This window comes from Brachyistius frenatus, unplaced genomic scaffold, assembly GCF_029030835.1.
Source record: "Brachyistius frenatus isolate BFR_SWC_R1_liver_20210118 unplaced genomic scaffold, ASM2903083v1 Contig_1, whole genome shotgun sequence".
Taxonomy (NCBI): domain Eukaryota; kingdom Metazoa; phylum Chordata; class Actinopteri; family Embiotocidae; genus Brachyistius; species Brachyistius frenatus.
The window spans coordinates 2779946-2793689 of record NW_027210600.1 but is presented as its reverse complement, the minus strand read 5'-3'; the positions used below and the strand labels follow the sequence as shown (position 1 = coordinate 2793689).

Below are 13744 nucleotides of genomic sequence, written 5' to 3'. Positions count from 1 at the left end.
AGAAAGATAGTTTTACCAGAAGTGAAAGTGTGGCCATAAATCTGTGCTCTGTCCTAAATTGCTCAATCCCTCCTTCCCTGTTTGGTGCTGTTGTGTTAATGGGTAATCAGTCATCAAATAAAGCAGCTGACTGTAGGTCGATGCAAACACTCTTGTTGTGGTTTTTGTCACTTCAAAGACAAAATCACAGCGGGTACACAGTCTGGTCATGTATGTCAAGTCCATACTTTGGATCCTAGTCTTCATCTTCATCCAGGAGGGTGAGCGTTTTAGTTTTACTTGTGTATTTACTTACATAAAATAAATATGGATTGGTGCCATGTGGCTGCGTATCTCTTGTGTGTGTGTGTGTGTGTGTCTGTGCAAGGATTCATGTTTATCCTTGACATTTTTACCATTTGTGCTCCAGTGTCCCTGCTGCAGGACTATAGCTATGATTATGAAACATACGAGGATTCACAGCCTCTCAACTGCTCCGTTATAGAGAGCATCAAAGGTGGACACGTCACCTACTCCCAGGTAAAAATAATTCATTTTACTCCTTTACTTTTTCTTTACATCAGTCAGGATGAAAAGGTTTGGTAAAAGGCTAACATGTCACATTTTACACTCAACATTAAGCACTTTAAATAGTGTATATGTGCCTGTTTTAGTTCTCATGTCTAGTTGCTATGTTACATATTACATCTCAATATGAATGTATATGTAAACGAAGTGATGGCGTTCCAGCTAAAGTTGTTGATAGCAGAAGTATTAAACAAAAATGATAAAGTAACCTTATATAGAGGCACTAAGACGCTAAAAATAATATCATATATGAGGCACAGTGACAAAGTAGCAAATACAAATTTGGTATGAAAGCATTTATGTAAAATTGATGCCACTAATTTTGGAAGTTGATTTCCTGGTAATGATAAAAAGGAACTAGAAATTGAAACATCATCTCTTTACTGGAAAGGCTCTTAATTTAACTGTAAAAAGTGAGCATGTGTTTCCTCCCCCTGCAGGGAGGGCTGCAGGGCAGCACGCTGACCTATCACTGCGGCCCGGGGCGGTACCAGTTCCCCGTCAGCCACAGGCTCTGCGGTGCAGATGGAGAGTGGTCGCCCATGAGATCAGCCAATGGCAGACTTGTGTCACGGGCCACATGTAAAGGTAACACTTTGATAGATGCACGCATTCAGTCCCGTTGTGCGTACACAATGAGCTTCTCATTCTTGTTATCCCACCCCGTCCAGACATGTTGTGTCCGGCTCAGCTCCAGCTGGATAACGGCGACTTCTGGCCCAGACACCAGTGGTTCCATGTTGGGACGACACAGAGCTTCTCCTGCCATGAAGGCTTCAGCCTGTACGGGTCAGCACAGAGGAACTGCACTCTGTCTGGAGAGTGGACCGGAGACACTCCTGTCTGTGACAACCATGGTGAACGGTCATTATTATGGTCAAATCATTTAAATGATTATTAGAGTTATGACAGTAAAGTCATAACATTACATGACATTTTTTTTTTACCATTTTACATCAGTGCAATAAGAGAATATCCACTGACAGGAGTCCCTGTTGCCAGTGCATCATACTTACCGAGGTTTGTATTGTAATACAGCTTTTGATGAATGAACACAGACATAAGTACTTCATAATCATCTTTTATTATAAATACAAGGTCTATTACAAAAATATCAGGAGCACAAAGACAAATGTCCTTTTAAAAAATTATGAAAAAAAACAATCAATAACTCTTGTGTATTTTGTCCACTGTTGCTGTTTATTAATGCAGCTGACGACTGTGATGACCCAGGGGTCCCGCCCGGGGCCCAGAGGTCCGCTGGTCGTTTTTACACAGGAGAGAAGATTACTTACCGGTGTCAGACTGGCCTGAATCTGCTCGGGTCGGCTGAAAGGTTTTGCCTGGAGAACAGGGAGTGGAGTGGCTCAACACCAAGATGCCAAAGTATTGTAAAATTTATTTATTTTTCCTCTTTAATATGACATAATTTTTATTGTTAAGACCAAAAAAGCATATCTGATCTGAACAACTATAACTTGAAAAGTTTCTTTGATGGAGTATTGTGGCACAACAGCACATGATCTACTGTTATATTAAACATCCATTCATGTGATATCTGTGCTTCTCCGCAGGCCCAAATACCTTTGACTCCCCGAGCACTGTGGCGGCAGCCATGGCAGGATCACTTGCAGGAGTGATGGACGTACTCTCACCAGACTCTAAAAAGAAAAGTGGGTAGAAAAGAGGACATCTTTAAGTCTATGTGCATAAAGTTGTTGGACAAATGCTTGGAAATCAGCTGCAAAAAGATAATCTGCTTTGTGTGTGTGTGTGTGTGTGTGTGTGTGTGTGTGTGTGTGTGTGTGTGTGTGTGTGTGTGTGTGTGTGTGTGTGTGTGTGTGTGTGTGTGTGTGTGTGTGTGTGTAAGTTGAAAGGATATCCTTGGGCCGAACCTTCCGTGTGGCTGAAGTGAGTCGTATGAATATCTACATTTTACTGGACACGTCAGGAAGCATTAATGAGGAGGACTTTGAAAAATCCAGGAATGCCACCATTGATTTGATCCTAAAGGTCTGTCCCAAATAAACTGAGTGCAACAGGCTGAGCCTCACAAAAAAAAAAAGAAAAAAAAAAAGGTTTTATTCAGATTTATTGTCTTTTGAGCTGCTTTGATCCAACTTCCTGATTCTCTCTCTAGCTGGACAGCTATGACGTACAGCTGAACTTCCATGTGTTGTCATTTGCTAGCGAGGTTAAAGACATAGTCGACATCACAGACACGGATATAAGTGGAAGTATTGAGGACGTCGTATGGAATCTGAGGACGTTCAACTATCGTAGTAGGACTCTGCTTATTCTTCCCTCTCTCATTTAATGGCGTTATCTTTTTTTATATGCTGCTGGTGATCTCCTCATGTGTACCTGAACCAGTGAAGTACTGTCATGACACTTAAATAGTTTCTAATGATTCCATCCTTTGTGCGTGTTGTTGTGCAGGCCACGGGCGTAAGACCGGCACCAACCTCTACTCTGCACTGCACCGTGTCAGTGAGCTGGTCAACTTCTTCAAGCAAGACAGAGCCAACAACCATTTTAATGAAACTCAGAACATCGTCATCATAGAAACAGATGGTAAAAACACAGGAAGAATCTCACACACTCACAATCAAATCCATCTGCTGGGTGTGATCACGTCTTTTACAACCATGAAACCCAGTAACACGCCAAAGCGTTTAATACACCCGTCAGTCCACTACAGCATATTCAGTATACTACGTCAGCCGCAAGTTTTGCCTCACCTTGGCCAAACCATGTTAAATGTAGGAAAATGAAACCAAGTGTTTTGGCACCAAAATTACTTGGTCAAGGTTTGCAAAACACCTATAAAGAAATCCATGTTACTCTCACCAACCCTGGTCTCCTGGGTAAAAGTCATGAATCACACGATTCATCCAACCTACAAACCTCCTTACTAACATTTCATCACTTTTGTACTTTCTCAAATGACCTCCATCACATGACCTCCATCTTCAAGCCTGGTCATATGTGCGTGTACTTTTCACGCTGAGGTGAGGCAAAACGTGACACTTACAGGGTTTCCTCCAGTGGACTAATGGGTGCATTACATGCTTTGGCCTGATACTGGGCTGAACCATAAGAGCTATTTAAATATTAGAAAAGGAAACATAGCAGTTCATTTATTTTTGAAATAGCATTGATTCTCTCCTGATGTCTCTCTGCCTGCAGGTTACTCCAACACAGGGATCAAGCCTCAGATCGCCCTGGCCCAGATCCGGCACTTTCTGGGCTACAGCAACACAGCCCACGATCACACACACGAGACAATGCTAGGTATCACACTCGAAATAAAGTGATGCCCAGTGTGGATTTTTAGCTTTAAGTTTACTTTCACTGGGTGCAACAGCCACAGCTTCACCACGATTACAGACAATCGGAAAGTTACATGCAAAGCTTTTGCATGTTTCATGCGTGTTGCCTGTGCACACGGTGTACATTTGTATGTGTGTTTTCAGATGTCTATGTATTTGGCGTTGGGGAACTAGTGAACAAAGAGGAGTTGAACTCGTTGGCCTCAAAGAAACGCGGCGAGAGTCACGTCTTCTTTCTGAAAGACTTTGAAAAACTGGGGGTAGTGTTCAACCACATCATTAGTAAGTAGGAAACGGTTTTTCAAATGTATTTCTTATTCAAAGTTAACATGATCATTTTCGCTCCTGAAGTATAGCCATTACAATGGTCATTTTTCATAAAACAGGTGACCAGAGCGTGACGATGTGTGGGATAGCTCAGGAGGACATCTCCAAGGACGACAAGTTGGATGGGGAAATAGCCTACACCAGGCCCTGGCACGTCACTCTCAAATCAGTAAGAGCTTTAAACATTCTCCCTGAACACATAGTGAGGTTTTTTTTTCCTCGATCTGCTTGATGTTCTGAATGAATTTCCTCACATTAAAACCTTTCCTGCTCGACAGCCTGAATGGAGGGACAAGTCCTGTTCTGCATCCATTGTCAGCCAGAACTGGGTGCTGTCAGCTGCTCACTGCTTTGGTAGAGTGAGCACAGACAGAGTCCCAAAGGACGTGTACATAGAGTATGGTTAGTATGTTATAAGAGAAAAGTACAGGATGGGATCAATCAAAAGATTGGTGAACATTAGATGAATCTTATTTCTATCATAAGTTTCATAAGTTAACTATTGTGTTGACTTCACACCGTTTTCCGTTGAAATAACAAGCAGTTTCTTTGGCTCCCAGGTGGTGGCTTGGTGAAGGTCAACAAAGTGATCATGCACCCCGAGTACAACATCTACGCACTTAAACACAGGAATGTGTCCGAGTTCTACGACTATGATGTAGCTCTGTTACGGACAAACAACAGCATCCCTCTGTCCTGGAGTGCCAGGTAAGACGAGCCAAAGGAAAGATGTTTTAACCGTCTGAGGAGCTCCGTGAGACGTGTCCCTGACCAGCCTCGTATCCTGCCAAAGCAAACAGTGTCAGTGAAACGTCTGTTTTGCCTGGAAGTGAAGAGTACACGCACATATGGTCAAAAAAGGAGGTCATGTGACCAAATACAAAGAGTGATAAGAGTCCAAATAGGTTTGCATGTCAGGGACAGTTAGATGGATCAAACCCAGGACTTTAAGCCAGGAGACGAGGGTTTGAGTTTGTGAAAAGTAATGTACTTAGAATAACTTAACGTATGTGATGTAATTTACATAACTTACATAAAATTACTTATTTTAACCCAAACCTACGTTGGCGTGATACCTCCTGGTAGCACCGTTTAGTCACCTAAAAGGTGTAAAGTATGAAGCAGGTGTGCATTTTTGTATTTCATTTTTGTGTGGTTTGCAAAAGAAAAGAAAAGTACCATGTGTTCCTACGTGTTGTGTGTGCGTTTCCTGCATGCTGTACAACAGACCTATCTGCTTGCCGTGTACCGTACCAGCCGACCGAGCCATGAAGAGAATCAACTCTACCTGCAAGGAGCACCGTATGTGACCTTTAACCTCTCCGTAACAAATGAGACAAGAATGTTTTGTGCCCGTTTTACAAAGGCATTAAAGATTTCCATGTTTTTCCATGTAAACAAGGGGTTAAATGGAATAAAATGAATGTGTTCAAACAGGGAAGGAACTGCTTGCGCACAAGCAGACTCCTGCCTTTTTCATCCACAAGCACTCGGACCGTAAAGCAACACACATTCACACAGAGAGTCAGGTGAGGGCTGCTGTTTTCAGGCAGTGGGCTGAGTTCATGCTTGAGCATGAGATGGAGATAGATCAGTGTAAAATATAAACAGTGGTACACTGTGTTACTTGCCTGTTTGCAGAGGCCTGGCTGTGTGGAGAAGGCCAGGAAGGTACTGAAAGAGCCCACAAACGTGACTCTGGAGGAGTACGTACCTGACAGGTTCCTCTGCTCAGGAGGCACCACAGGATACCAGGACGCCATCACCTGCAAAGGTCTGGACACTTCCTGTATGAGAGCATAACAGTTTAACCAATACAGGAGTCACACAACACTTTCATATCTCCCTTTCTGTAGGTGACTCTGGTGGATCCCTGGTCCTGCAAAAAAGAAAGCGCTACTTTCAGGTCAGAAAAGTTCTCCATTTCTACTGTAAGAGCCTGATCGTGCACTGTGCAACCAGTGTCTGACGTTCATCTCACCTGCTTCCATCCCCAGGTGGGAGTCGTGAGCTGGGGCATCACAGATGTATGTGACCCCTCCAGCTTAGCGTCCGGACAGTACAGCAGCAACCGGCCGCCTCCTGATGCTCGAGACTTTCACGTGGACATCTTTAAGATAATGCCGTGGCTGAAAAAGTATATCGGGGAGGAGATCCCGTTCCTGCCTGACATCCACTGAATGGATCCAGAATCAGACTGCAGGGGATCGGATTGATTTAAGCCATGATGACAAACAACTGATCTAACACAGATTTTAATAGAGCGAATGTGGAGGGGTGATCGCCTACCACAACAAACATAAATAATAATATCAAGTTGAATTTCAAAGCTTTATTGTCAAATTGAGCAACAGTGGTATGCATATCTGTGGTGCAATAAACCTGCATGCTTTGGAAGAGTTTAGTTACTAAAACATACAGTATGAAAATAATTCTGCTTGTTACTTCCACTTTATTTTTTTTCTAAATCTAATCCAAATACATCTACATTCATGAATCCTGTTTGAATAAAGGACCTGACTGTGTTGACGTATGATTAACATCTCTGGTGTCTCTTTGTAGTTAGAGGCCATTAACTATATAGTATGCGTAAAGACTTGGACACACAGGCAGTGTACAGATACAGCCAATACATCAGACAGACCATCAGTGGGAATAAAGACAAACATGTTGGTGTGTTTATCCATGACTGTTACTCAGCTACTTTACTGGGTGTAATTTATCCAATCAGCCCTCAGAAAACTGTGTGAACAGGGTTTCTGATTGGCTGTCTGTGAAGTTGGGAACAAAATGGATGTGGAGGATCTCGGAGAATCCCTCAGAGAGCGTAGGAGCCACAAAGTGCTTCCTGTCCAGAGAGAGATACAGATCAGTGTGGGCTGTACTCAGTATCAGATCTATCATTATTAAATGATTTCATGACCAGAATTCAGAATCAATGTCATGAGATTTTAATTTGAACAAGTAGCAAAGATAAAACAATGGGATTTGTACATTTATTAACATAGAAAACACAGTAAATATGGGCTTTTTGCTGCAAGAAACAAATATGTTTTAATACTGTTAAGTGTGAGAATAAGGTTAATTCTTCCTGGCCAGTTTGACTTACTTGTAGCTGTGGAAAAACATGTCATTGACCTTGGCATGTTTGCTGTCTGACGGAGCCATCTCACGGAACTGGGAACGACAATAATAAAAATAGAATTTAAAAACACGGCCTTTACCAGGATAAAACAAAACCAAAGGTAAAGAGGAGCAGTGTGGAGAGAGCGGCCGTACTCTGTTGTTGTGTTTGGCTTGTTCCAGAGAGGCGGTGAACAGGAAGCAGCGACATGACACGCCTGCTGCCTTGGCCACGTCCACATATCTACAACACACACACACACACACACACATTATATTCATTTATCCATTAACAGCAGTGATAGAGTATGCCAAGGTGGAGCCTGTGAGGTCAGCACCTGTTAACAGGGTTTTTGTAATTACTCCCACTGGCAGAAGGGGGAGACAAATGTTCATCACTGCAGGTTTAAATTCATCATAATACCTTGTTTTGTTGTAAAGTGTAGTGTGTATTGCCAATATTTAGAGCCACCATAGCCATTCATTTAACATGACATTTCTCATAACCAAACAAATGTGTCACGTACTTTTCTACAAAATAATCTGTTGCTTCTCGATTTAAAATATATACTTTTGCTGTATCTGAGAACGATACGTTCAGTTATTGCAATAAACAGTAACCATGGGAACAGAAACCTATGATGCATGATGACTCTCACCTGAATTACTAAGCAGGATTGGTCGGTGGTTCTACTAATCTACGAGACATTTTTCCTACTCTAGTTGTTGCACATCTGTGTGTTGCTCCATCACTTCTCTGTTTTTAGCTGTGAGATACAGAACTAAGACGGTAGTCCGTCAGCACATGAGGTCATCTATCATGCCTCTAAAAGGCAAATCCGACTTTAGCGTAAACACCCAGTGAGGTGGAGCATACTGAAACATGCTAGGACACACACACACACTGACACACGTGCATCCACACATGGACTAGTACACTTGTGCTTTACCGTGTGCGAGACTCTGAGTCTGGGTTGGTGTTATCTACGGCGACGCTGCGGCCCTCTTTCACAGCGCGCTGACATGCCGAGACGCATTTCTGCCATGAACCGAGTGTGTCCTGAAACACAAACAAAAGGAGAGGACCCACTAACATCTGGAATATACTCACAATCATGTCGGCAATTATTGTCATTATTTAAATAGTGGAAATAAGTCAAAATATTGTTGCGTATGAAACCAGTTGTTTTTCCATTCACCCTGTTGATGTAGACGTAGCCCTTTGGAACAATGTGGGTGTGGAAGAAGGTGGATTTACCGGCTGTAGAGAAAAAGGAGAGGGATGAAGATCAGAAGAGGGTTTTGTGGGAATGGACATTAGAGATGTGATATACTGCTTTCCTTACATGCAGGGAAACCCACGGCAACAATGACTTCTGTCCTGCTGGAGGTGAGAGAGGCGGACGGTGGGTCGTACAGCCGCGCAGTGGAGTCGAGCTTCCTCTAGTTATTCAGAAAAAGAGAACATTAACAAAATACAGACACAGACAACACTCACATTTGGGCCATGTCACAATGTGCATACTTTTGTTAGTGCGTGAATTATAACAGGTTTGTGTTGTCTCAAATTTCACACTGCTCTTATGCACTTTGCGGTAGTGACGACCTCAACATTTGAAGGCATCGCCCACCAAAGTATCTGCCCGCTTTGGTCATTTTGCTTAGATATGAACCTGTTTTGTGCCCTCAGTTCAAGCACAAAACCAACCAGTCTGTGAAGCTGCTGTCTTTCTACTGCTGCTCATGGAAAGTGTCTTGACATCACAACAGAGGGTTGTCAACACATTACAGAAAATGTTCGGCCTCCTCCTGCCCTCACTGGAAGACATACTCAGATAAAACAACATCCTGGAGGATGTTACTCCCCCGTTTCACCATCTCTTTTCTCTGCTGCCATCTGAAAGGTGCTACAAGGTCTTAAAGACCCGACTGCAGGCTCAAAAACAGTTTGTAGCCGAGAGCCATCACTGAGCTGAACTGCATGTTGCCATACCGGTCAGTGTGAACACGCTTATTCGCTCAAAATAGCAAGTGTATGTACGCAAGTATGAGAATTAAGACACACGACCGACTCCACCGTACTCACAGGGTCAAATTGAGGCAGGTTGTAGGGGGCGCTCTTCCAACCCAGAAAGTACTCCTCTGGGGTGTGAAACTGCAGCCCAATGTTCAGAGCAAACTACAACAAGAAGACGGAACACAGTTTAGAGCACTTTTTTTCCCCATTAAAGTATCATTAAGAGACCTGTGTGATGGCAAATTAGCCCACTCAGCAAGTCATGGCATAAGGAGGAGGAAGAGGAGGAGAAGGAGGAAGAGGAGGAGGAGATGGAGGAAGAAGAGGAGGAGACGGAGAAAGAAGAGGAGGAGTAGTAAAAATCGAAGCTCTTACCAGCCGGTCACTGCAGGAGAAATCTTTCTTTTTCTTCCCTGGAGCCCAGTTCTCCGGCCGTCCTGCAGCATCTGGGCACAAAAGTAAAGTGAGATAGAGTGTATGTATGTTTGTTTCCTCTTGTATGTTAGGTTTACACTGGTTTTCATTACAGGTTGAAGAGTGTGGAAGATTTTGAGAAATTAGGAACTGTTCAGTTTTTTTTTTTTTTTAATCTAAAATAAAAGTTTAGTTTCCAAAATGTAGATCAACATTGTGTGTGTGTGTGTGTGTGTGTATTTTTAAATATGTGCTGTTTATTACTGTGACAACAGTCACTTACCTCCAACATAGAAACTCTGTGTCTTGTCAACAGTCACGTCATCATTCGCCTGAGCAGGAAACATACATGTAAACACTCATACAGTTCAACTAGAACAGACAACTTTAATCAGAAAAAGTGCAAAGAAAACAGTAAACAAAGCTGTGAGAAGTAACTCAGTCTAACTGGTAATTAATTCTTCGTTTGGCCTACCTCAGTGAAAATACCATATGTGAGGTGTGGTTCTTAAATGACATGGATGTGTGTGTGGGTGTGTGTGTCCCGTTCACCTTGTCACATAGGTGATTCCACATTCCCAGCACTGGTTTCCTGTAAATACCAGGACCGGCCGCTACAAACACCTGAAACACAGACGAGGAGGAGATACAGATGTTGCTGTGAATCCACAATGTAGATTAGTGATGAGAGTAAAACCTGCAACATGACTGACCTGCACGGGCAGCTGCAGTGTGGCGAGGATGTCCTCCACTTTAGACTTGAAGACTTCAGGTCTCAGTTTGCCTTTAGCGATCCCCAACTGGTTGGTGAAGAACACCACCTGCAGGAAGAGAGACATTCAGTGACACACGCTACCAAAGCACACTCGCATCACTTGCAAAGTTTCAAGAATTATTAACATTAGCAATCATTTTGCTCCTCCCCACCTTGTATCCTTTTTTAAGCAAGCTGGCCAGCCGGGGCTGAATCTCAGGAAACAGAATCCTGGCGATTCAACAGATATAATCTATATCAGCTGAGCAGAGCAGGAAATGCAGACATGATGAAGTGAAAGAGGAGAGTCATTTGTTACACTGTTTAGCTGTAGCTAACAATTTAACAGGGGACCCTCATGAGTGCAGACATACTTCCAGTCGTCTGGTGCGGTGGGAAACACTTTTCCAGACTTGGTGGTGATGATACAGCCATCAATGTCGAACCCAGCAACCTGGAGGCACAGAAGAGACACATTAGCTGTATGATGTCATAACCTTAATAAGTAAATGTAGCTTTTACTATACATGCAATTAAACATATTTTATTGAGGCCTCAAATAAATCAGTTAAACCAGATGTTTTCATTTTAAGATTATTTTCTGCCTTTCTTTGACAGAGACAGTGGAGTTTGGAAATCAGAGAAGTAATAAAGGTGTTGGTGTGAAACAGTCCCCACCTTCTCACTCCCTCTGACACCAGCAGCAGTATAAAGCATCAGGTTGCCGATCTGCTGCCAGCTGCTCTTCAGACACGCTTTTGAAGTCGATGAGGAAGATGAAGATTGGATGCTGTTGCTCTTCTTCAGCATAGATTTTCCCGCCAACTCCTGCAGATGTTTGAGCTTCTTCTCTGCCAGTCTCTCCTCCTCATCCTCATCCTCCTCCTCTTCCTCTTTCATCTGTCTATCAGAGGCATCCTCGTCTCTTCTTTGGCGCTTCCCTCCAGGGTTCGCCCTCTTTGGACTCAGTTGCCTTTTAGATGACTAAACAAAAAAAATTCAATACAAATCAAATATGATAAACAATATCTGATATGTTGTAACATTACAGAAATAAGCAAATAAGAATGGACCACACAAGTTTCAAATCAATAACCAAACAGTGCCAGATGAGTTACCTTCCTGGGAGAGGTAGAAAAGAAATCCTTTATACTGCGCTTGGGCGTCGGACTCGACTGGGCCTCTTTTTCTCTCCCGCTCCTCCCTGCTTTGGTCCTGTCTGTGGCTGTCGGGCCTCTCTGTGCTGCACTGCAGGCGGCTCCGTTGAAGCTCAGAGAGTACCTCAGTGTGAATGGGTGGTTCTGGTTAACCAGGTAGAGTGTGGCTCCATGGGCGAGTCTACCAAACTGGCCCCGGCTCAGCTTCTCACCGTCCAGGGAGCTGGGATTGGGACCCAGCTGTGGAGGAAAACACGACACTATGGACCGGACTGTAGCATTTACACACTTTTACTCAGTTTATGGACTGTAACATAACCCAGGTGTCCAGGCAATAAAGACAAAGGTATGATGACGTCCTCTTTATACCCATAACGCTGTTGTTTGACTGTGCAGAGACAAATATGAACCCTCCATGGTTGAGTTGAGTGCAGTGAGGCTCATTATATCACTCAAGTGTTTGATTGCATACCTGAGTAACAACCACATCTTGGTCTGCAAAGCAAGCCACCACCTTCACTGAGAGAAACACAAGGATTATTAAAAGATGTACTCACAGACAGAAGCACAAATGTTAAAGCCAAGATGACTAACTTGACTAATCACAGACAGATTTATCAAGAAATATGCACACCCAAGGCCTACAAAGATGATTTAGATAGTCACACCTTTTTATCCCAGTTTGTAATGTGATACACTGATTCAGGGGAAAGGTAACTTACCTGCACATAAACACAATAACAGTTATTTTTATCACCATCAGCCCAAAACCCCCAAAATATTCAGTCTGCAGTGAAACAAAACAGAGAAACGAAGCAAAGCTGCACATTTAAGTGGCTGCAAACAAAATGACTCGCACATAAAATCGCCAAACTGGTATCAGCTGATTAAGGCTTTAATATTAAATATTTGCATTGGCCCAAAATGAACACACTGCTGACATGACAAGACATCAAATGTTATGGCTTTTATTAAGCCTAAAGGCTCAATGCCATGTCCCCGGTGCGAGGGTGCCCTGGTGTTGAGTGTGAAAAAGGTTTTTTTATGAGTTTGAAAAGGATAGCACCTTTCAAATCAATTGTTAATTCTCGGGGTTCACATACCTTTGCCACTGACAGATATGTTATATTGGATCATTATCCTCAATGAATAAATGATCAAGTGTCATATTTTTGTCACGTTTATTTGAATCGGTTCTGTTTATCTACTTTTAGGACTTGTGTGAAAATCTAAGGAAGTTTTAGGTGACATTTTGCAAATTTATAGAAACTTTCAAGCACCAATGTAGATGAATTGAATTGTGTTCCTCGCGATATGTCTCGTGTCACAACCACAAAATACTGACACACAACCTACCAACATGACTGAAACACTTCCTTCACTTGTTGTCTTGAATGCACGATTAAAACAAAGCTGCTAGTCACATTAAAACCGTGTTTTTGCTTCTTATTGAGCAGCTCATGATGCGTTGTACAAGCACTTCCTGCAGGGACCTCACAGAGGACGAGATCTGCATCTTAAGCACTTTTAATCAATATAATCTGACATGTAAGCGACCCCCGGGGTGCAGCGTGAGGAGCAGCGCTGACTCACCCTGGTGTCTGGAGCATTTCTTGTCGGCGACCCCGGTGTCCGGACCCCGGCCCAGGATCACAGCCCGTCCGTCCTGCAGAGGGATCCGCGCTCCAGAGGCGCCAACCAGCGTGCACGACATGTGTGAGCTACGAGGAGCTCGAGGACTCTTTTCATGTAATTATGAATCGAAACACAGAAAGTTCAACATCCACCAGGCGGTGTAAGGTTACGACAACAACTTCGTATTTTGAAGTATTTTTGTTCTTGCAAGCCCACTCGGCTTCTCCGGTTGGTTGTTAAGGATGTTAGCGGGACAATAAACCGGATGGGGCCTGTGTTGCTGCGGACCCGCGAGGTCCATCGGAAAAATATGTTCGTCTGGAAACGTGCTCCCCATAAAGTTTCCGCCCGGACTTGACGGGATGCTACCTACGAACGCACCAATTCAAATCGTTTAATATATTTAAACTATTTATTT

At 43.2% G+C, this 13744-nt stretch overlaps 2 protein-coding genes across 2 annotated transcripts; one reads left to right on the top strand and one right to left on the bottom strand.

The window, feature by feature from the left end:
* Positions 1–141: 141 nt before the first annotated feature.
* LOC138619046 (complement C2) lies at positions 142–6762 on the top strand. Its single transcript, XM_069695272.1, has 19 exons — positions 142–260; positions 410–519; positions 1008–1155; positions 1239–1424; positions 1780–1953; positions 2142–2240; positions 2438–2580; positions 2708–2849; positions 3007–3141; positions 3757–3861; positions 4044–4181; positions 4286–4395; positions 4505–4628; positions 4787–4934; positions 5455–5528; positions 5664–5755; positions 5868–6000; positions 6083–6132; positions 6224–6762. The coding sequence occupies exons 1-19, from the start codon at positions 209–211 to the stop codon at positions 6404–6406; spliced, it is 2346 nt and encodes a 781-aa protein (XP_069551373.1). The 5' UTR covers positions 142–208; the 3' UTR covers positions 6407–6762.
* pnkp (polynucleotide kinase 3'-phosphatase) lies at positions 6544–13604 on the bottom strand. The gene is made up of 17 exons (XM_069695401.1): positions 13285–13604; positions 12164–12210; positions 11653–11931; positions 11213–11518; positions 10909–10988; positions 10708–10765; positions 10494–10601; positions 10333–10404; positions 10064–10112; positions 9742–9812; positions 9436–9528; positions 8696–8792; positions 8549–8610; positions 8300–8409; positions 7506–7593; positions 7336–7403; positions 6544–7074 (listed from the first exon to the last, which is right to left on the bottom strand). The coding sequence occupies exons 1-17, from the start codon at positions 13403–13405 to the stop codon at positions 6954–6956; spliced, it is 1830 nt and encodes a 609-aa protein (XP_069551502.1). The 5' UTR covers positions 13406–13604; the 3' UTR covers positions 6544–6953.
* Positions 13605–13744: the final 140 nt, after the last annotated feature.

What these genes read in the sequence shown, in the direction of transcription:
- pnkp (XM_069695401.1), bottom strand. Translation starts at nt 13,405, where the DNA reads ATGTCGTGCACGCTGGTTGGCGCCTCTGGAGCGCGGATCCCTCTGCAG. An exon ending in GGAATCACCTATGTGACAAG is followed by an intron (nt 10,113 to 10,332) that starts GTGAACGGGACA and finishes TTTCCTGCTCAG; the next exon opens with GCGAATGATGACGTGACTGT. An exon ending in ACAGAGTTTCTATGTTGGAG is followed by an intron (nt 9,813 to 10,063) that starts GTAAGTGACTGT and finishes TTTTGTGCCCAG; the next exon opens with ATGCTGCAGGACGGCCGGAG.
- LOC138619046 (XM_069695272.1), top strand. Translation starts at nt 209, where the DNA reads ATGTATGTCAAGTCCATACTTTGGATCCTAGTCTTCATCTTCATCCAG. An exon ending in GTCACGGGCCACATGTAAAG is followed by an intron (nt 1,156 to 1,238) that starts GTAACACTTTGA and finishes CACCCCGTCCAG; the next exon opens with ACATGTTGTGTCCGGCTCAG. An exon ending in TCCTGTCTGTGACAACCATG is followed by an intron (nt 1,425 to 1,779) that starts GTGAACGGTCAT and finishes TTATTAATGCAG; the next exon opens with CTGACGACTGTGATGACCCA.